Genomic DNA, 23,247 nt, shown 5'->3' on the forward strand with positions numbered 1-23,247 from the left:
CAATCTCTTGAGCTTGACCAACGTGTCAACCTCCACCACCACCCCCGGCAGCGCATTCCATGCACCAACCACTCTCTGGGTGAAAAACCTCCCTCTGACATCTCCCTTAAACTTCCCACCCATTACCTTAAAGCCATGCCCTCTTGTATTGAGCATTGGTGCCCTGGGAAAGGGGCACTGGCTGTCCACTCTATCTATTCCTCTTAATATCTTGTATACCTCTATCACGTCTCCATCATCCTCCTTCTCTCCAATGAGTAAAGCCCTAGCTCCTTTAGTCTCTCCTCATAATCCATACTCTCTAATCCAGGCAGCATCCTGGTAAATCTCCTCTGCACCCTTTCCAATGCCTCCACATCCTTCCTATAATGAGGCGACCAGAATTGGACACAGTACTCTAAGTGTGGTCTAACCAGGGTTTTGTAAAGCTGCATCATTACTTTGCGGCTCTTAAACTTGATCCCACAATTTATGAAAGCTAACATCCCATAAGCTTTCTTAACTACCCTATCCACCTGTGAGGCAACTTTCAGTGACCTGTGGATATGAACCCCCAGATCCCTCTGCTCCTCCACACTGCCCAGAATCCTGCCATTAACCTTGTACTCCGCCTTGGAGTTAGTCCTTCCAAAGTGTACCACCTCACACTTCTCCGGATTGAATTCCATCTGCCACTTCTCAGCCCAGCTCTGCATCCTATCAATATCCCTCTGCAAGCTTTGACAGCCCTCCACACTATCCACAACACCACTGATCTTTGTGTCATCTGCAAACTTGCTAACCACCCTTCTAGCCCCTCATCTAAGTCATTAATAAATATCGCGAGAAGTAGAGGTCCCAGAACCGATCCCTGTGGGACACCATGAGTCACAGCCCTCCAATCCGAATGCACTCCCTCCACCACAACCTTCTGCTTACAGGCAAGCCAATTCTGAATCCACATGGCGAAGCCCCCCTGGATCCCTTACCCTCTGACCTTCTGAAGAAGCCTACCACGTGGAACCTTGTCAAACACCTTACTAAAATCCATGTAGACCACATCTACTGCACTACCCTCATCAATCTTCCTGGTCACCTCCTCAAAGAACCCTATCAGGCTTGTGAGACAAGATCTTCCCTTCACAAAGTCATGCTGGCTGTCCCTAATTAGTCCACTATTCTCTAAATGCTCGTAGATCCTATCTCTTAGAATCTTTTCCAACAGTATGCTCACCACAGATGTAAGGCTCACTGGTCTGTAATTCCCTGGACTATCCCAACTACCTTTTTTGAATAAGGGGACAACATTTGCCAGCCTCCAATCCTCCGGTACCATTCCCGTGGACAACGAGGACTCAAAAATCCTAGCCAACAGTTCAGCAATCTCCTCCCTCGCCTTGCGAAGCAACCTGGGGAATATTCATCAGGCCCCGGGGACTTATCTGTCCTAATATTTTCTAAGAGCTCCAACACATCCTTTCTCTTGATATCTACATGCTCTAGAACATTACCCTTACCATCACTGTCCTCAACGTCATCAAGACCCCTCTCCTTGGTGAATACTGAAGAGAAGTATTCATTGAGAACCTCACCCACTTCCACAGCTTCCAGGCATATTTGTCTGCTATACCCGGTTCACTAGGTGAATCTAATATGGCATTCCCTCTAGTCGGCCTGTCAACATACGGTGACAGGAATCCATCCTGGACACACTTAATAAACTCTGCCCCATCTAAACCTTTGGCACTAAGCAGGTGCCAATCAATATTTGGGAAACTGAAGTCCCCCATGATAACAACCCTGTTATTTTTGCATCTTTCCAAAATCTGTCTCTAATTTGTCTCTAATCGGACCTACCTTTACTCTAGCCATCCTTTTGCTCTTCACGTACGAGAAAAAAGCCTTGGGATTCTCCTTAACCCTACTCGCCAAAGCCTTTTCATGTCCCCTTCTTGCTCTCCTCAGCCCCTTCTTAAGTCTCCTTGCTACTCTATATTCCTCACGAGCCCTATCTGATCCTTGCTGCTTACACCTTATGTATGCTACCTTCTTCTTCCTAACTAGTTGTTCCACCTCTCTTGTCATCCATGGTTCCTTCACCCTGCCATTCTTTCTCTGCCTCACTGGGACAAATTTATCCCTAACATCCTGCAAGAGATCCCTGAACATCGACCACATCTGCATAGTACACTTCCCTTCAAAAATGTCATCCCAATTTACACTCTCAAGTTCCTGCCTTATAGCCTCATAGCTTCATCATTCGCCTTTCCCCAATTAAATATCTTTCCGTCCTCTTTGCTCCTATCCTTGTCCATGACAATGCTAAAGGTTATGGAGCAATGACTGCTGTCCCCCAAATGCTCACCCACCGAGAGATCTGTCACCTGACCCAGTTCACTACCTAAAACTAGATCTAATATGGCATTCCCTCTAGTCAGCCTGTCAACATACTGTGACAGGAATCCATCCTGGACACACTTAATAAACTCTGCCCCATCTAAACCTTTGGCACTAAGCAGGTGCCAATCGATATTTGGGAAGTTGAAGTCCCCCATGATAACAACCCTGTTATTTTTGCATCTTTCCAAAATCTGCCTCCCAGTCTGATCCTCAGTATCCCTGCTGCAACTGGGGGGCCTATAGAATACTTCCAGTAGAGTAACTGCTCCTTTCTTGCTCCTAACGTCCACCCATACTGACTCTAGAGAGGATCCTTCTGCATTATCCCCCCTTTCTGCAGCTGTAATAGTATCCCTGACCAGTAATGCCATCCCTCCTCCTCTTCTCCCCCCCCTCCCTATCCCTTTTAAAACACTGAAAACCAGGAATATTCAATATCTATTCCTGCCCTGGTGTCAGCCAAGTCTCTGTAAGAGCCACAATATCGTAGTCCCATGTACTTATCCAAGCTCTCAGTTCATCACCCTTATTCCTGATACTTCTTGCATTTAAGTAAATGCACATTAGCCCATCCACCTTTCTACTCTTATACCCTGTACTCTGCTTCTCCTTCCTCAAAGCCTCTCTGCCTGTTAGATCTGACTTTTCCCCATCCCCTTATTCCTCTGACCTACCCCTCTGGTTCCCATCCCCCTTGCAAACTAGTTTAAACCCTCCCGAACCACCCTAGCAAACCTGGCTGCAAGGATATCGGCCCCCCTCGGGTTCAGGTGTAACCCGTCCTCTCTGTACAGGTCCCATCTTCCCCAGAAGAGATCCCAATGATCCAAAAATCTAAAACCTTCCCTCCTGCACCAACTTCTCAGCCACGCATTTATTTGCCATCTCCTCCTATTCCTACCTTCACTATCATGTGGCACTGGCAGCAATCCCAAGATTGCTACCCTCGAGGTCCTGTTCTTCAGCCTTCTGCCTAGCTCCCTAAACTCACTTTTTGGGACCTCATCCCTCCTCCTCCCTATGTTGTTGGTACCAACATGAACCACAACTTCTGGCTGTTCTCCCTGCCGCTCAAGAATCCTGTGGACCTGATCAGAGACATCCCAGACCCTGGGAGGCAACATACCATCCGGGATTCATGCTCACTGCCACAGAACCTCCTATCTGTTTCCCTGACTATCAAGTCCCCTATCACTACTGCCTTCCTCTTCTCCTCCCTTCTCTTCTGAGCAGCAGGACCGGTCCCAGTGCCAGAGACCTGGTTACTGCTGTTTGATCCCTGCAGGTCAGCCCCCTCAACAGCTTCGAAAGCAGACCAAAACTTCAAGGCTAATGTTTTTTCTTGCATATATTTTAAGCTTTTAATTATAAATGGAAAGCAGCAATAAATGAGAGACTGTATATTGAAGATATGGATGCTCTTTCTTGAGTCCAGTTGAAATGTAGAACCAAAACAAAAATGACCACTATTGCCTTTTGTTTTGCTGTCGCTAAGTTCCAAATTCACTGCATTATGTGCGACCATAAAAACAGCATAAATAGACTTCCAATCAGAAAAGCAATCCCAAATCAACCTAATAATTGGGACCTAAGGAAGCACTGAACCTATTTTTGAGTTTTAGATTTCAAGTTTTAATTAATTCTCCTTGTTCTCCATGTATATTTGGCAAATTAGTCTCGAGTTTCTCATTAGTTGTGCTGATTTGTTTGGTGTAATTCACCCAAATTTGGTTAAACTAGTACAAAAACACACCTAATTTTAAATACAAATTATGTTCCTTTCATTTTGTGCGAATTTGAAAACCATGTTCAAAGCAGACCCTGACCATTATACTGGCTATGTCCACAGACAATGAATCACAATGGGGAGTTTCTGCTAAATGCATGTGTGCAGGCCTTCAAGGAGTCTTCGATCATAATTATGCCTGAAGCAAGAGGGCAGCCAGTGAAAGAGTGAGTCCCCTTAAGGACCAAAGGAATAATCTATATGTGGAGCCAGGTGATATGGGTGAGGTCCTAAATGAATACTTCTCATCAGTTTTCTCCAAGACAGTGAGTTCAAAAAGAGGTACATGGATAACATGGAGCAGTTCAGTCTTAAGAAGGAAAAGGTGTTAGATGTTAGGAGAGGCATTAAGGTTGTTAAATCCCCAGGGCTGGATGAGATCTATCCCAGGTTGCTATGGGAAACAAGGGAGGAGATAGCTCGGGCTCTGGCAGAGACTTTTGCACCTTTGGTACCAGTAGACTGGAGGATAGTTAATGTTGTTCCTTTGTTTAAGAAGGGCAGCAGGGATAAGCTAGGTAATTATAGGCCAGTGAGCTATAAATCAGTGGTAGGGAAATTATTGAAGAAAATTCTAAGGAATAGGATTTATGTACATTTGAAAAGGTAGGGGCTGATCAGAGTTAGTCACTGTGGCTTTATGTGGGGGAAATCCTGCTTCACTAATTTGATTAAACTTTTTGAGGTAACTAAAAAGATTGATGAGGGCAGGGCAGTAGACAAGATCCAGTGTGGTAGACTAGTCCAGAAGGAAGGTTAAGGCAAGCAGAAGACAGTGATGGAAGATGCTTTTCTGAATAGAAGTCAGTGACCAGTGGTGTACAGCAAGCATTGGTGCTGAGCCCCTTGTTGTTTATGATATATATCAACTCGGATACAAATGCAGGAAGTATGATGAGCAAGTTTGTAAATGACACAAAAGTTGGTGGAGCTGTGGATAGTGAGGAAGGTTGTCTAAGGCCACAATGGGATATAGATCAGATGGAAAATTGAGCAGAGCATTGGGAGAAGGAATTTAATTCCAACAAATGCAAGGTAATGCATTTTTTTTGGAAGTGAATAAAGGTTTGCACATATACAGTTAGTGGTAGGACACCAAGGAATGTTGATGAACAGAGGGACCTTGGGGTTCAAGTCAATAGTCCCTTGAGAGTGGCAACATGAGTAGATAGGATGGTGAAGGTGGCATATTGCATGCTTACCTTCAAAGGTCAGAGCACAGAATATAAAAGCTGGGACATTATGTTGCAACTTTACAAACCACTGGTTAGATTACACATGGAGTATTGTGTGCAGTTCTGATTGCCACACAATAGAAAGAATGTGCTGCAGAGAGTGCAGAGGAGATTCACTAGGATGTTGCCTGGATTGGAGGACTTTAGTCATGGGGAATAATTGGATATACTGCATTTGTTTCCCCTGGAGCAAAGGAAGCTGAGGAGTGATCTGATAGAGGTATATAAAATTGTAAGAGGCATAGATAGTGTAGATAGAATCCTTTTCCCATCGAAGGGGTATCAAAAACAAGGGGGCAAAGGTTTAAGGTAAGAGGAGAGGGTTTTAAAAGGGGATTTGAGGAGAAAGGTTCTGGGTCTTTTTTTTACACACACACAACACTTAATATTTGGAATTTGCTGCCAGAGGAGGTGGTGAAGTCAGATATGATCACTATGTTTAAGAGACATTTCGACAGGCACTTAAAAGGGTAAGGCACAGAAGGATACGGATTTAGTGCAGGCAAATAGGGTTAGTGTGGATGGGCAAAAAAAAACAGCATAGGCGTGGCAGGTCAAAGGGCCTGTTTCTGTGTTTTTTCTATGACTAAGAATACATCAGCCAATAGATTCTCCCTGAATGTGCTGAGTTTTTTCATGCAATTCTTCTATTTTATAAGCTTTTGAGTATATTTTTTTCAAGAAATTGACTATTATAAGAAAGTTGACTATTATAAGACTACTATAACTCAATATAAATTGCTCTGTATAGAGTTCGAAGATGGTCTTCAGTAAACTGAAACTAGAATGCTAGGCAATATAAGAGATACTTTGACTAGGATGCTTTTGGAATAAATCCATTTTCAAGTGTATTAATCAAACTATTCCAAGTTATCATTCTTAAATATATCAAGAAATATCAATGAATATTACTTAAAGCAAATTTTGCCAAAACAAAAACCCTCTGAAAAACTGCACAACTGTGCTGGTGCATGGTAAGTTTTGTGTTTAGTAATATGTAAATAAAGTTATAAAATTGATCAGAACTTGTGAAATAAAACTATTTTGATGAAACTTCTTATTGCTGGTTGCTGTCAAAGCAGAACCCTTGCATCATCTTGTTTAAGAATCTGCAATTGCTTTTCATTGTTTTGATTCATCACTTTGATTTTTATGCAATGAAAATGCACAAAAAGCAACAAAATATACAAACATAAAAGCAGAAAATGCTGGTAGCCCAGGCAACATCTGTGGAGGAAGAAACAGATTTATGGGTCCAGGTCGATGAGGGTTAACTAGTGCTGGCATATTCTTCTTAAAAATTACACAAAATGCAGTTAAAAGACTAGTAAAAGAAAATTATGTTTCTTCTTGTTTTTGGAAATGTGTTGTGATGTCAAGGAAAACATCCACTAATCAAAATCAATTGGAGAATACTTATATTTGAGGACCTCAAAGTAAAAGATTGAGGGATTAGCCAGTTTACTCTCTCGCACCCAAAGTTCTGCAATCTTTTAAGCAACGTTTTGTGCCTAAATTACAGGTATATGTCTGAATCTATGTACCTGTGATGCTGCTGCAAGTTTTACATTGTATCTGTACCCTACTTCTGTATCTGCACCATACTTGTGCATATGACAATAAACTTGATTTGGCCTGTATGTGCAAGCAAGTGCAGAGGAAACTCCAGGCCTTGTGTTGCTGGGTACCTAAATCCATTCATCAAATTATTCTACAGACACAGTAAGTCCTCAGTACGCGTTGACCTACCATCCATGGACCCGTGTACTCATAATGTTGACCATGTATTACCGGGAGTGTTTGTAGATATAGCACCTTCCTCCAGAGCCCTCTCCTGTGGTGTCCAGTGAATTCTGTTTGCCACAACATGGATTGTATTTGATGCCTTGTGTGGGAAGTAGCAATGCTGCTCGAGCCAGGGTCAGGTCGGGAACACCAGTGGTCAGAAATTCGGTTAGGTTTGAGGCTGGTGCCGGGTCCAGAGGGATTGTATGTCCAGCTTGTTATGACAAGCTGACATTTACAAACTGAAACTTAGAAGCTGCTCTATCCATGGAGGGGCTGACTGCTGTAAGTTGTTGCATCCTTAACATTGCCAGCGGCATTAGTGGAATCCAAGGGAAATCCTTGCCCCATGTCCCTTGTGAATAATGATGGCTTAGTATATTTAAGAAAATGATTAAAACAAAAGTAAATATTCCCAAATTCATTGGTAACTGGCAGAGTCATAACTAAACAGAAATTAATATATAGCCCTGCACAACTTAGTAGGATGGGGACATTTTTGTGAATAATGTCATGAACACAGGCTACCTTCTTGTTTTCTTTGTTAACACTAATACATGTGAACCATATGTATCATAATAGGTAACAGAAATGTCATTATAAATGGCTGTGAGTAGTGTTACTTTTCCAAATTGACTACAGGAGTTTATGCTTAAAGATTTCTCAGACAGACAGATCAAAACAATTACACATGAGAAAGACAGCTCCAGGCATAAATAACACAGATTAGAGCTGAGCAATTGGTCCAATAAATCTGCAATGGTAAATTGTATCAGTGATGACAGGAATTCTGCCAAAGATGATTTACATTGCACTAAAAGGCTTGCGTGCAAAGTTTGAGCTGACAGTTTTATCGCTGCATCAATGGATGCGCCCGTCAGGCTCACTGAAAACTAGAAAAGCACAGCTGGAGCAAGGAGAACATTAACCTCAAAGGAACTCGGTTGTACTGCATACAAGGGTAGCATCTTTTACTGCTGGTAGTGCAATGATCTTTAAAATTCCAAAACGATTCAGTAAATCCCAATTAACTTTAAACCTAACCTTAGAATCAGCTTGCAAGTTTGGTGGAAGATCAACAAAGTTGTGGACATTCAAATTCTAGTCAGTGAGGGAGGAAGGGAAGTAATGAAAATCAAAGAACAGCAAATGCTGGAACTCTAAAATAAAAACTGAGATTGCTCACTTAGCAGGTCAGGCAGCATCTGTGGGGAGAGAAACACTTAACGTTTCAGGTATAAGGCACTCCGTCATAATTGGGAAAAAAAGAGAGAAAACAAGTTATAGTAGCTTTCAGTAGCAAAGAAGGTGGGACAAGGGTGGATTGACAAAGGGAATATCTCTGATAGTATGAGAACAAATGACTTAATACAGCAGTTGGAGTAGAAGTCAGAGTCAGATTATGCTTCTTTGTCTGTATAATGTGTTGCTAATAGCGAGGCTGTGAGATATGCCCAGCAGGTCAGACTATACTAATTGAAAAACAAAAACTGAGGCAAAATAATAACAAGCAAAACGGTCGGTTCTCATACAAACAGAAAGAAAGACCAAGTTACCTAAAGTTGGAGAACTCGATATTGAGTCCAGAAGGCTGCCACATGCCCAGATGGAAGTTGGTGCTGTTTTTCCACTTTGCATGGGGCCTCACCATAATAGTGCAAGAAGCCACAAGCAGATAGGTCAGAGTGGGAGTGGGATGGGGTATTAAAGTGGCAGGCAACTCAGGGACACTTCTGCAGACCAAACACAGGTGCTCCACAAAATAACCGCCCAATCTGTGTTTGATTCCTCCGATGCAGAGAAGACCATAATGTGAACATAATGTGGATTGGAAGAAATGCCAGTGAATTGCTGCTTCACTGTTTGGGTGCCTGGATAGTGGGATGGGAAGAAAGGAAGCTGACGCTGACAGGATCAAACCTGCAGCACTCTTACTAGTAGATTTTATTTTGTTGTCAGGTAGTAAGGAGACACCTGTAGGCTCAGACAAGGGCTTCCTACAGAATAAATAGGAAGCATGGCAGAAGGGGAAAAACAGTAACAGTCCAAGAGGTTATATACATTGAGGAATCTACCTAGCAAATGTAAAGTTATTAACTACAGATTTTCATTGGAACATCCAGGAAATATTTTGACAATGTGATAATGTAAACTGAGTGATGGCAAATCAGCAGTCCAGGTTAAATATTTCCTGATACTGACTTCCATTGAAATTTGACATTTGCAGGCTGGCTGGAAGAACTTTAAATATAATCCAGACATCAAAAGTTCAAAATTATATAGCAAAACTCGGATTATCTGGCAAACTTGGGACTTCGGTAATGTTGGACTGGCAGATGTTATTTCTGTTACCCCAATACACTTTTAATTCACAATTTTTAGATGTTACACAGTATTATCGACGAAGGAATCTCTGGGAATTAGAAGAAAATTGGGAAAGTTTGTAATATGGTCAACTTAAGTGTCATCCAATTTTGAAAGGGATGATGGGAAAATAAGCCAATAATGGAGATGGCTTAAACGTCACTTAGAAGAAACAGGCTACTACTAAGATTAGGGAAGTGTTTAGATTACAAGGAGCAGAGATAAACAAATGGAGGTTGGAATATAGTTTAAGCACAGGACAATTGATCATGAGATCAACTGAGTCATGACAGAAGGGCAAGACCATAAATTAGAGCACCCAACTGCAGAGAGAATGGGGGAATTGACTATCTGGTAAAGGATGGCAAAGTACCATTTGTCAGGCAATTAAAGGCAACCCCTGCAAAGATAAAACAAAGATCAAATACTACAAAGAAAAGTGGGTTACTGATGAAATTGTGAAATCCGCATGCAACTATTGTAATACAATTAGTGGAGTGTCTTTGAGCTCTCACTCAAAGTGCTCCCCAGTGTACACTGTAACAGACCTGAATAAACCAACTTGTTTGAGAAACTCACCGCTGCTGTACAAGAGGTTTTCTTTGTGCGCTGTCCTGATCTGAGCCGTAATTAAGAGGGCGATTGGGCCCCACGTGAAAGCCAGATTCAGACTACTGGTTTAACACACAAATTCCTCCAACCTCCAACAATTATAATAAACTTCCCAGTAAACCAGGCAAGTTTTAAGGGAGCACGTGAACCAGGGCTTAATGAGTGGAAATGGAGTGCAGGAACTTGGGCCCTGGTGAGTTCAAAGGATGTAGGAACCAAGTACCCAGTGAGTTGAAAAGATTCAGGAACCAGGTCACCAGTAAGTGGAAAGAAGTTCAGGAACCGGAACCCCATTGAGTTGGAAAGGAACATGGAAAATGTCACCTGGCAAGCTGGATGCCTAAAAAAACCATAATTTCCACAGACAGTTTACTCTCAGCTATCTGGTATTGCTACTAGTCAGCCTGTGAGGGCACTATCGTTATGTATAAATGCAAATAAACTAAAAATGTCTTTTCACACTTATTTTGCATATCACTTGAAATAAAATTCACTGTTTGAGCTTCTTTTCATAAAAACACATTTTTGCAGGTTGCATGAGAATTGCAGATGCATGAATATCGGATAAACAAAAGTTTACTATGGTCAGATAGTGGATTATCTGAATTTTACTGTAATAAGAATCTATTTTGCAGAATCAATATGTGTGGCCCTTGTTATCATGGTACCAATTGTTAGGTAACATAATTTCTCCAGTCTCCCAAGGAGTCTCCCAAGCCTATGAGTGGTTATCACATACTTAAAACTCATATGCCTTGTTCTAGTAATGTCATTCGCAAAGGCCTCTGAATATGCCATTGCAAAAATGGTTTCGCCCAAGGATTCAGCAAAAGCGCAGTTTACACATTCTGAAAAGAAAGTAGTCATAAAAGTATTTATGATATTAATTGGAACAGCTTGATAATGTGCAGGAAATTTTATCTTATGCTGTTTAATGATTGGAAACTTTAGCTTAGCTATACTTTAATTTGAATTGACTGTACAAACCTCATGTTTTGGGAAATGGTCTTGAAGTAAAACAATACAGACACTGATGTAGCATTGCCTGGCATGGAAGATGGAACTGTTCTTTTGAAGATGTTTAAATATGACAAAGTGTTTCCTGGCTTCACTTCTAGATGACGTCCATTTTTTTTCCATCAGAGGAAATAACTCTACATGAGTGAATACTCTTATCAAAAGACCTCAAATGGATTACCTTTCAAGCCTATTAAAATCAAGAGAAAGGAATCTGAATTTATGCAGCCTGGTCTTGTTATGTAACTCTTTAAGCCTGGTATCATTTCAAAGTATCTTCTCTGAAGCCAATGGGGAGAAATTCATATCATCACCAGTGCTAAATACTTGCCTCTGATTGTTCTCACCTTCAAATGTTACAATAGGTACAAGTGAATACAACCAGCAACCAATATTCAGCATACTTTTAAAGCTGACAACACTTGTGCTCCAATGGCCCTAGCATCCATCACTGACGAACCTTGATATGATAACTATGATATACTTCTGCATATACTTCTACCTGCAAAGCAATTGTCAGGAATGTCCAAGTCTGGACCATCCTGTATTGCAAAGTTGTACACGCAACAACAGACTACAACTGTACAGGACACGAGCTGTAACATGCCACAGTCCCTCTCCAGAGTGTCAAATCATTGAGAGTAGTCTTATGAAACCCAATGGTTCTTTCAATTATTACTTTGCTATTGATTTGATTTTCTTTCTTGAAGAGGTCTAAGAGAATTTTAAGGTGTATGCATCATAACAGCCTTCTGCATGTCAACGTTAGTTGTTGTTGTTGTGTTATCATACACAATCTGTAACTTCAGGAAGCAGATGCCAAACCCTTCTAGAAATGAAAAGGTTGACCGCAGGGCGGGTAAAACACAACACCTGCTGTCTACTGCACTGGGAATCTCAGATATCCCCATTTTGCTCATACTGAAGCTAGCAAAGTCCAAAGTTCCCTGTAAAATTAATAAATAAATTCCCAAACACAGGTGCTGGTGTTAAAGAGAATCCCCATAACAGCCTGTGCTATAAAAGCAGAATTCAGTCCTTTTGTTCACAGGCATGAACAGGGCTATTGGTAGCTCTGCAGTTCCTCATGCAGTGAATGATAGTAATTACTATGTTGATAAAATCTATTCTTCCAGCACATATATGATCATTAAGGTCATTATTGGACATGTTTGCTTGGCTGGGAGTGGGTGGCAAGAACATCTAACAGTACATAACCTCCTTGAAGACCACCTGGCTACTCTTTGCCTTATCTGCACAATGAAAGCAAGCCTACAAAAAAATGTCTTATTTGTTCTGAGAAGCCATCACACAGGTTGGAAAAAAGGGCAAAAATCTCAAATTCTTTACTTTCTTCAATTGCTGAAATTGCTCACTTCCTGAAGAGGTGACTTTGGCAGCAGCAATTTATTTCTCACACTCCAACTTACATCTAGTGTGCTGCAAGTGTACAACCAGGCAGAGTGAGGTTGTAGACCACTGGCTCTTAATATAATAGATGGCTAAGTGCTCAGTGGATGGGTTCTGGAAAGGGGTCAAAAAATGGCTGCATCTAAAATTTGGAGAATATGCCTGCATTAAACAGAAATACCTGTTTGTGACATTTGAAGAACAAACTGCAGAATCAGGTTCAAAGTTGTTTTTATCTGAGAATGGCAAAAGAAGTCATTTAATTCACCACATGGTATATGGTCACTGCCAAGGAAAATAGTAATTCAAATATAAAACTTACCAGTGGCTCCTCTTCTTCCTGTTTTGCCTCGCTTCCCTGGGGGACCTTAGGATAAAGATTGAAGAGAATCAACTTATTTGTTCACTGTTGGATCTAAGGAATGTTTTCTTTAATTCCATTATAGAACCCTCTGGCATTTCTTCCTTCAGAACTGAAAATTTTTAACTAGAGTTACATATCATCTGGCTTCCGCAGACTGCAGAGCAGGTATTCTGTTAATTGTACATTCCTGGGAATTTTGGTTAAAGTTTATTATTATAAATTAGTTTGGTCAAAGGATGGAGAATTATTTGTAAAATTCATAATATAGAAATTATAATTAAACTGTTGCTACTAACAGATGAATCTCACAAAGGGAATATTTAATCTGCTCCACCTTCCAGCAACACAAGCCATGGAATTCCTTAGAACTGCTTCTGTTCTATACTAATTCTGGCAAACTAATATTAGAAAAGCGATATCAGGTTTAAAAAATTTTCTGGACATAGTAAGTGGACAATAAAACAAAACTTTCTGCCATTGAAATTCCACTTTATTCCCAGCTGAGGTAAATTCTTTAAAGTAACAAATTACTCATAATTTAGCTTTGCTTTAACTTCTCTTAATCAATCATTTGTGTTCTTTGTTAAATGTGACATGATTGTGTACAGAAATCTATTCTCAGCCAAGTGACTGATCACAGTCAATTGAACCCATTTACCAACATATGGTGTTCATCTAAAACCTATTATTGAGCACCTATGAAGAATATATAACCCAAACAATAACAAGTTCACAGTGAGATGATGCAAGTTCATATTCCATATGGACTGAAGTTTGTTCGCTGAATTATTTTGCCACACCAGCAGTTTGCAGAGTTGCTCACTAGAAGTAATTTTTCATTTCACTGGTAATGAATGAAGCCAATTTTCTGCTGGAAATCCCCATTTCCCTGGAAAAAAAGGGGAAAACCCAGAGCTGAAACACGAGGATACAAATGGTATGTGGAGACTGCCCAAAATCTGCTTCCTGCCTCATTTTGTGAAAATCTCGCTTGCTTGGTGTGCTGGTGAGGATTTTTCTTTGCACTTAATTCTTCTTTTATGCTTTCTGTGGTTATTTCACTTCTTTCATTTTAATATTGCAATTTCTTGAACTTCATGGAATTTGGTACATTAAATCATTATCTAATTAATACAGTTGTGTTTTATTACAAAATGTATTTTCAAAGTTCTCTTTTGCAGGCATTATTCAGTTGTGGTGATTAGCTGCTGTCTAAAATTATAATCATTATTTGTGTTTTCATTTAGTTTCAGCAATTGGCATTACGTTACAATTGTTTTGATAGGATGGGGGATACAGTGGGTTGGAGAGAGGGGTTCCCTGCATTTCTTAAATATTGCTTTGTTCTGCAGCATTGATTCCAAAAGGGTGAGAATTACTTCTTAACGTTTTGGTCACATTGCAACATTGTTATGGTGCTGGTGAAACTATGAGGAATTCTGAGAATAAATATATAAATATCTGTATTCAGTGGAATATTTTGTACTAAAATATTTTAATACATGTTGTGGTATTATCTGAGCAAATTTGCTCATTTATCTGACAGGAAGAAACAAACTAACTGGAAAAGGGCCTAGAAATTAGGATGCATAGTATTTTTTCCTGGTTACTGGTCTGAAAATCAATTTATTTTTAGAGGGGAACATACATGTGGTCATTACCAGACTGGAGATCTCCCTACAGAGTGACACAGTTCAACGGGAAGAGGGTCAGTGGGACATGGTGGGAGTATTGTTGCTTTGGTCAGTGTGAAACATTGGGAGTGGGGTGGCAGGGATCAAGGACATGATCAGATGCTGACAGTGCAGGCAGTGATGTTCCCATGCCAATGAAGCCCTTGTCCTTCTCAGAGACAGAGGTCACGGGTTTGGGAAATCCTATTGGAATAAAGTAGGTGAGTAATTGCAATGCTTTTTGTAAACAACATTCACAAAACAGCCACTGTGTGCCTATGGAGGAGGGAATAAATGTTTAGGCTGGCGGATGGGTTACCAATCAAACGGACTGCTTCAAGCAGGTTGGAGCTGAGCTTCTTGAGTGTTGTTCAAAGTACTGAGGGCTGTGATGTGCCTAGTTGGAAGATCAGCCCACATTGGAGCATTGTAAGAGGCCAAAAGGCAGAGAAGTCAGACGAGGAGCAAAATGCCTAATACATCATGGGCACATCCCTCCCCACCATCGGTAGTATCTACAGGAGGCGTTGCCTCAAGAAGGCAACATCCATCAAAGATCCCCACCATCAAGACCATGCCATCTTTTCACAGCTACCATCAGGCAGGAGGTACAGAAGCCTGAAGTCCCACACCACCAGGTTCAAGAACAGCTACTTCCCTTCAACCATTTGGTTCTTGAACCAACTGGCAAAACCCTAATCACCACTGTAGTTTATCAAGACTATGACCACTCTGATAACTTTGCACTAAAATACTTTGTCTTTTTTTGTTCTAATTGTGTTGATTTCTGGTAAAGATTGTGTATAATTTATGTTTAATTTGTGTTTTTCTTGTGAATGCTGCTTATATTATGCTATGTGCTTGTGATGCTGCTACAAGTAAGTTTTTCATTGCACCTGTGCATACATGTACTTGTCCATATGGCAATAATCTTGACTTTGAAAAATTAAAATGATTGGCAATTGGAAACTCAGAGCCACCCTTGCAGACTGAATGTGTCCTGCAAAGCCATCTCCCCATTTGTGTTTGGTTCTTTCAGTATAGAGGAGACCACAGTGTGAGCACCAAATACAGAACACTGAAGTGGAAGAGCTGACTAGCTCCTTCACCTGCAAGGAGCTTTTGGGGCCCCTGTTTGCTGGAAAGGGAAAAGATAAAAAGAGAGCTGTCACACCTCCTTTGACTGCATGGGAAAATGTCATAAGAATTGAAGTGACTTGGTGGAAATGGCAGAGTGGGGAAAAAAGTGTTGTGGAGGGAACCGTTCCTTTGGAATGTTAAAGGGGGAGGGGGTGGAAGGTGTGTTTTATAGTGGCATCACTTTATAGTAGTAGAAATTATGAGAAGATGGACCGTTGAATGTGAAGGCTGATGGAGTGGAAGTTGAGACATACTGGCATATATCAAATCTTTGTCATTATTTTCTGCTTGATTCAGAAGTCTTCTGCTTCTGAAATATAGAAACGTAGTTCAATGCACAAGATCCAATTAACAGACAATATGCACACAGCAAAAATGGAATTTGCTTTAGTACTCAAAGGATTACCTAAACGAATTAATTAAGACAATGGGAAGTGTGTAGCAGTATTTGGAAATCTGCTGTGAAAATATATGATGCTACTTTTAGAATAACTCATAATGATTTCAGTATAAATTAAATTAGCTCGGGGAAAATGAGTTGAATCTAATCAAAGTAAGAACATTAAGATTTGCAAAGAAGATTGAAGCAATTAGTAAGAATTATTTAACAACATGGGCTGGACATTGTATGGGTCAGAAATTTACTTGCTGCAGACAGGAAGGTATTTAATGAACAGGCATAGCCATCAAACAAAGATCAAATGTTGGACTATCTGGATACTGGAGGCAATAAGTTACAATTTACAATAAAACCCATTTATATAAATATTAAAAACCATTAGAACTATCTGATCTAAGATGTAGTACAAATGGCCAATCCCAAATGATGTAGTAAATACAACATTTACAACTGCAACATAAAGAGAAAGTGATGTGGCCCAGTATCCCGGTACTCTGCAAAGAACTACACCATAGCAAAAGAATAAGTTGTGCTGTTCTTGATCTCAGAAATAATTTCACTAAAAAACCCTAGAAATCAAAATTAAGAGTCAAATCATCAGAACTTACCATCTTACTCAAGAATAAAAAAGAACACAAGAAAATAGGAGCAAGAGTACCTGGCCCCCAAGCCTGCCCCACCATTCAATATGATCATGGTTTTCTGTCCCAAGCCTCAACTCTTCTTTTCTGCCAATTCCACACAGCCCTCAATTCTCCAATCTCTCAAAAAAACCTACCTCCTCTTTAAATCTCCCCAGTGATCTAGCCTCCATAACTCACCGGTTTAGAGAATTTCAGAGATTCCCCTCACTCTGCAAGAAGAAATTCCTTCAGAGCTCAGATTTTAAAAAGTACCCCTTTTAACTCTGTCCCTTGTTTGGGACTTTCCCATTAATGCAAACATATCGACGTTTACCTTGTCATGCACCTTAAAGACTTAATTCATGAAGATCATCCCACTTTCCCTAAATGTCAAAGAATACAGATCTAACTGTTTCAGTCATTCCTGATAGGATAACCCTTTCATTCCAGGAATTCCATCCAAACCAATTCCACATCACTACTCACCATTGCACTGATATTTTCTTGATCAACAATGCTACATCGCCCCTTTTCCCATTCTGCCTGTTTTCTTGGCTCACTGACTAACTTGGAATATTGAGTTCCCAGTCTTAGACACCCTGTACCTGCTGTAATAGCTAGTAAATCAAACTCATTTGCTCTTTTGTGCTGTTAACTCATCTATCTTGTTATAAATGAAATATTCATTCAGATGCAGAGCTGCAAGCTTGACATTTTACAGGTTTTACTCTGGATTCACTTTCTGCTGCACAATTTTGCATACATTTTATGGGTCTTCCTATCATGCTTTGGTTTTCATTCTCCCCAATGGTACTGGGGCATTGCCTCATGAATCAGAGTCCATTTCTCCCACACTAAACTTTGTCACTTGTTTACTTCTCCAATTGTATTTAGCCTCTGCGAATTTGCATGCAACTCAGGTAGTAATCCAGAAATTATCATCCTTGCAGCTCTGCCTTTCAATTTGTTCATAATCTCTCGGTAAAACCAATTTGTTGAATGTGGCCATGTTGATCGAGTGCACTCAGCCAAGGTCCACCTATTACATCACTGGTGCTTGGCCAATGAGAGCAAGACATGTAATAACTCCATTTAGAGCACATTCAATTAGCACTGTGATTCCTGGGAATGTATCCTGAGTGATACTAGTTTATTTGATGGATCACCAGACAGCTAAAGAAGTTAACCAGTTGGGAGCAGGAAAGGTAGACTATGGCTAAATATCCCCAATGTGAAAAAGGAAAAAGTAATATCAGGGCCTCTATAGAAATTGCCAAGTCTTCACAAGGAAAACAAGAGTTTCTGATAATGAAATCACAAGTGCATTTGAAAGAACTTAAATAAATAATAATTGGGAATTCCCAAGTGATTCAGCAACTGTAATGCTTGATTTCTACATGATTGTGAAAAATAATTAATTGAATGTGTTCTACATGTGAACTGTATTAAAATTTCTTGGTCAAAATCTCACCAATTCCCACAATTTATATGAAATTTTCAAATATTAAATGAAAAATAATTCCTTTTTCCTCATTTTTAAATCAATGCATCAAGTTACAGGTAAATAAAACCTAATTGAATGGTGGAACAAGATTGAGGGTTTGATCGGCTTTTATTCCTAGTACAAAATAATGCCAAATTCTACACAAAGGAACAGGAAAACTTTTCTGAAGTAACTGATCAACTTCTGAATTCTGTTTAAATACTCGCCTGTTTATATCTAAAGAGCTTGATCTTAATTTCTTGCAAATGCTAGGCCCCTTGTCATTGCTACTTTGCTTGTGTTAAACAATGCTTTTTGAATAATTTCACCAAAGATGAATGAATCAAAAAATTATAATTTTATTTGGAGTTAAGCCAACTAATAATTAGAGGATGCTAGATTTCATTCATTAGTGTACATTTTGAAGCATAAAGTTTTATTTTAATGTGAAAATTTTCAGGTGTATGTTGCTCTGTTCAGTATGTCCTCTTATTCCAAGGCAAAGTGGACCACTGGGATATTAGAAGTACAAATATCTAGGAAGCAAAATACCAATGATCCTAAACATGTTACCATTTCTGAATGTCAGTTAAAGGGAACTCCTCATCCCCTTAAGAAATGGCTCCAAACAAATAAAAATCCACTGTAATGAAATAACTCAATTCAAAATTGTACACAGTGTGCCTAGCAACTGCAATAATATAAAATGGGAATATAGGAGAAAGGGAACATAATAAAAGAGAAAATGAACAAAAAACGTGGATGTGAACAACTTTGTCTTGAAGTAGTGCTAGCACAAAGTAAATGTAAGGGGTCAAATCTGTATTTCAATCACCCTAGCTTAACATTAATTTTGTTTGTAAAACCAAACAGAGCAGTATATTTATAATCTCAACTACCTATGCAGAACCAAGTAATTTCATAAAATGAAGTATTGATTTTAACTCAAGTAAAATATTCAGCATTCTCAAAACTTGGCATTAATAAAAAGACACAAAAATCATAACTAATATCAAACTTAGCATGTCTCCAAAGTCTGCAGATTTATTTTTAATGTGCATATGTTTAGAAATCAAATTGTTCTCTTGCTGGAGGCTCAATCTTGATCTTATTACTTGCCCATGACATACCATGACTCAGCACAAGTCAATTTTTTAAACCACACTGCTGAGTATTTTGTTACATGATTTGCATGCTTAAGAAAAAGTTGCATTTAACAGGGAGCTTATGTTAAACTGTGTTTTGTCCTTGCATCATAAAATACTTGAGAAAGAAAGAACAGGAACTATCTTCCGTAGAAAGTGAATAGTAATGAGAATTTATAATCTAAAACGTCTTGAATCATATTTAACCTCTGGTCAAAAATACTTTTCAAGTTTGCTTTCCATCACAATAATGTAAGGGAAATTAGCTTGTTTTATTATTTCTTAAAACATAAGAGATGTGTTCATAATTTTCCTCTTTGGTTTTATATTAATTGTTAATAAATGTTAAACTGCGACTATGTTCATCTGTAACTTTTCTAAAGTGTTGTATTAGTGTTATTAACCACTATTAATTATAATAGTTTATAATTGTTTTTTTGAAAAATTACATCCTTCTTGAGATGGGATGGAAACTCCCATTCAATTCTATACTTAGAATATTGGCAGAGTACTGGGCCTGGTCATTCCTATGATGGAAAAGGTGCAAGCCAGAAATGTGCTTTTGTGGTCCCAGTTCTAACAGAGCTGGTGTGCAGCAGGATTCTATTACAGATACACCCAGCCACACATTCCACTGAGTTTCAGGGTATGTTGAAGAAATACCTGGTCTCAGTTTTAGCCATATGCATTTGATTAGGCTACAAAAGCATCATCTTCCACTTATGTTACTCCATGACAGTACATCCTATTATTGAAAAAGACCTGACTCTTGATGTGTAAGAAATTGTTTTAGGTGGCACAGCTGAACTTGTTGAGCTTTTGGATACATATTCAGGCTTCTTGTAGGTTTTAGAAAAATGTACTGACAATTATATTTACTAAGCTTTTTTCCTGCATTCAACATCATTCTTATAAATAGTCAATAATTCACAAAGAACTTCCCAGTGGGAATTCCACATTCATGCAAGGAAAGGAGTAGCCAGAATCTGTACGGAAGCCAGATTAATCATGCAGTGCGTGAAAATAGCCAGCCTATTCATTCTGCAGGATCCCTCAAACTGGGCACAATTTTGTAGACTTGAAGCACTGGGACCAGTTCTGGGGGAAGTCAGACCCATACAAACCAAATTGGTTGCAACTCAACAGACCCGAGGTCAATGTTCTTGTGGGAGTGGTTGAGTTTGATAATACTATTGTGGAGGGTTTAAATTACAAGTTGGGAGGAGATGGGGATCAAGTGTGGCATTAGAAAAAAAAACAAAGTATGTAAAGGATAGAGAGAGGAGGATAACATCAGAGTAAAAAGTGGCACAGCATGAGATCATACCTTAGTGTTTCATTCCCTCTTAAACGAGATACGTTTACTGTGAAATGTGTGGGGACAGAAAGCTTGGAAAATAAGGCTGGCACATTGGGAGGAAAATATACCCACATGGCTGAAGTGATGATGGAGACCCAGCTCAAAAGTGGGACAAATGTTCTAAGATACAAGGTATTCAGAAAAGAATGGAAACATTGATTAAGAAGAATATTGCAAAGCTGGAAAGAGATGATATTCTCAAGGAGTGAAGAACAGAATCAATGCAGTTAGATATAACAAACATCATATTATTTGGTTACCAACTAATGGGAATTTGTAGGAAGTTATAAAGAGGTGCAAGAACTAGAGTGTAGTGATAGTGGGAAGCATCAGCCATTCTAAATACACTCTGGTGGTAACAGTGTAAAAGACAAAGAAGGGGAAAAACTTCTTGAGAACTTTCATCATCAGTATTTAAGCAGCTAAACCAAGAAAGAAGGATCTGCTGGATCTACTTCTAGGAAATGAAATGGGCCAAATGGACCAAGTGTCAGTGGGGGTATACTTAAAGAACAAGAATCTCCTCGGAGGTCTGGAGTTCATGTCATCTAGTTGAAAAACATCATACATTGCAGGTACTGCATCAATGTTGGACTTCCATGAAAGATCAGAATGGTTCATAGAGATGGCAAAACAATGGAATGTTGCAAAACAATGAAGTAGTATCTTTGCAGCTGCACTCAAAAGCGAACTAGAGAGAATGATGCTTCAATTTCTCTAGAGTTGCACAGAACTTGCCCCACAATTCTGTTGTGAGCATTGTAGATAGTGGCATAGCTTCATGAAGTAAGGAGTAGAATCCTTTCAGATGCAGACACAGCCTTCAATGTGTTTTTGCTACAGTAATTAAGATGTTGTAGATTTTTAAAAAATGCACTGAAATTTATATTTAGTAAGCCTCAAGTAATTAAATCCTGGTTCAGATATTTTTCGGTAAATGAAAATAAAAAATGCATATGGTGGAAATATGAAATAAGAAATATGAAATAAGAAAACAAAATGCTAGAAGCACTAGGCAGGTCAAGCCCCATCTGGGGAGGGGGAAAACACTGAGCAACATAAGAGGTGTGAAATGAGGAAAGTTAGAGAGAACACAAAAAAAATGTAAAGTTGTGAAATGCAGTGCAGAAGGAAACACCTAGCAGATATGGCCACTCGAGTAGACAAAGAAACTGAACCAATGTTACAGATGGATGACCAACTTCATAACTGGCTAGTTCTGACAGAGCAATTGAGTTACTGAAATTGTTGAAATTGATATTGACTCACAGTGTGGTCTCCTGTACAATGGAGAAATCAAATGTAGTTTGGGTGACCGCTTTACAGAGTGCTTGCAATTATTCTGTAGAGATAACACCAAGCTTCCAGTTGCCCGCCACTTATTTCTCCATCCCACTTCCACCCTGGCCTATCTATCTGTGGCCTTCTGCACTGTTATAAAGAGGTTCAATGCAAGCTTGAGCAACAGCACCTCATCTTCTGTCTGGGCATGTTGCAGACATCTGGACCCAAAGGCAACCACAGCAGATTGCCTCAAAATGATTGCATCATGCAAGCTTCCTGGAAATGTGCAGTTGGCTATAGGAATATTTTCTCAGGCCAAATGCTATCTGAACATTAGGGAATGATTGTCTTTGCAGTTCGAGAACAGCCCTAGAATCACGTGTAGTCTGGAGTGTTACAAATGCTCTGTCTCTATTTGAATGCTCATGAAGTTCTCTCTGGCCAAATTCACATACCAGCAACGTCTGCAGCTTTCTACTCAAGGATGAAGAAGCATCCCTTCGGCAGTGGAATTTACAAACTGCAAAACGTGGCATATGTTAGCTACCACTTCTGCCAAATATTATCCTGAAATTAAGAAATTCATAGCACCCATGATCCTTTTCACTGCAAACAGTAGTCTAGGCACAGTTGTGGCAATAGTTTTGCCTGCAGCAGGTTTCAGAGCTCTCTCATCACTTACAGAAAACCTCGCTCTCCAGAAATCTGGAACATTGCTTCTGGAAAACTCTTGTAAGTTAGTCTCTCACTGCCAGAGCCCTTCTTCACTCTTCTTCTGATGTCTACTTTTGAGAGTGATCACACCTTTGGTCCCTCTCCTCCTGCTCAGTTGTACTGGAGGCCCAGCAAGGGAAGCCAACCTTGACCTACGCCCACCCAAACTCCCTCCAAAACCCCCAACTGCTGTCTCCAGCACCATTCAATGAATGGTCTTTCTCCAACTGACTGACCAAAATACCGTCAGGTAATTGATGATCCCTTTAAATTGCAGATGTTGTTTAGATGTGCTTTCCTATATGTGGCTCACTCTGACTTCTACATGAATCTATGTGAAGCAATTTCACAGGGAGGCATAGCATATACATCAACATCATTCAAGGTTTCCAAGTGCTTTGCACGTGTGTGCATTACGCACATGAAAGAGTGTGATCAAAAGTCTCATCATGTGCTATCAATGCTACACATCT

At 39.7% G+C, this 23,247-nt stretch overlaps 1 protein-coding gene across 3 annotated transcripts in view; it reads right to left on the bottom strand.

Annotated features, from left to right (window-relative positions):
• LOC127569985 (collagen alpha-1(XXIII) chain-like) overlaps nt 1-23,247 on the bottom strand; it is a 119,851-nt gene that overhangs the window by 79,218 nt on the left and 17,386 nt on the right. For all 3 annotated transcript variants that reach the window (XM_052015122.1, XM_052015123.1, XM_052015121.1), the window contains exon 3: nt 12,911-12,955. In XM_052015122.1, coding sequence (XP_051871082.1) covers nt 12,911-12,955 — 45 coding nt within the window. The remainder of the gene's footprint in view (nt 1-12,910; nt 12,956-23,247) is intronic.

This window comes from Pristis pectinata, chromosome 4, assembly GCF_009764475.1.
Source record: "Pristis pectinata isolate sPriPec2 chromosome 4, sPriPec2.1.pri, whole genome shotgun sequence".
NCBI classification, from domain to species: domain Eukaryota; kingdom Metazoa; phylum Chordata; class Chondrichthyes; order Rhinopristiformes; family Pristidae; genus Pristis; species Pristis pectinata.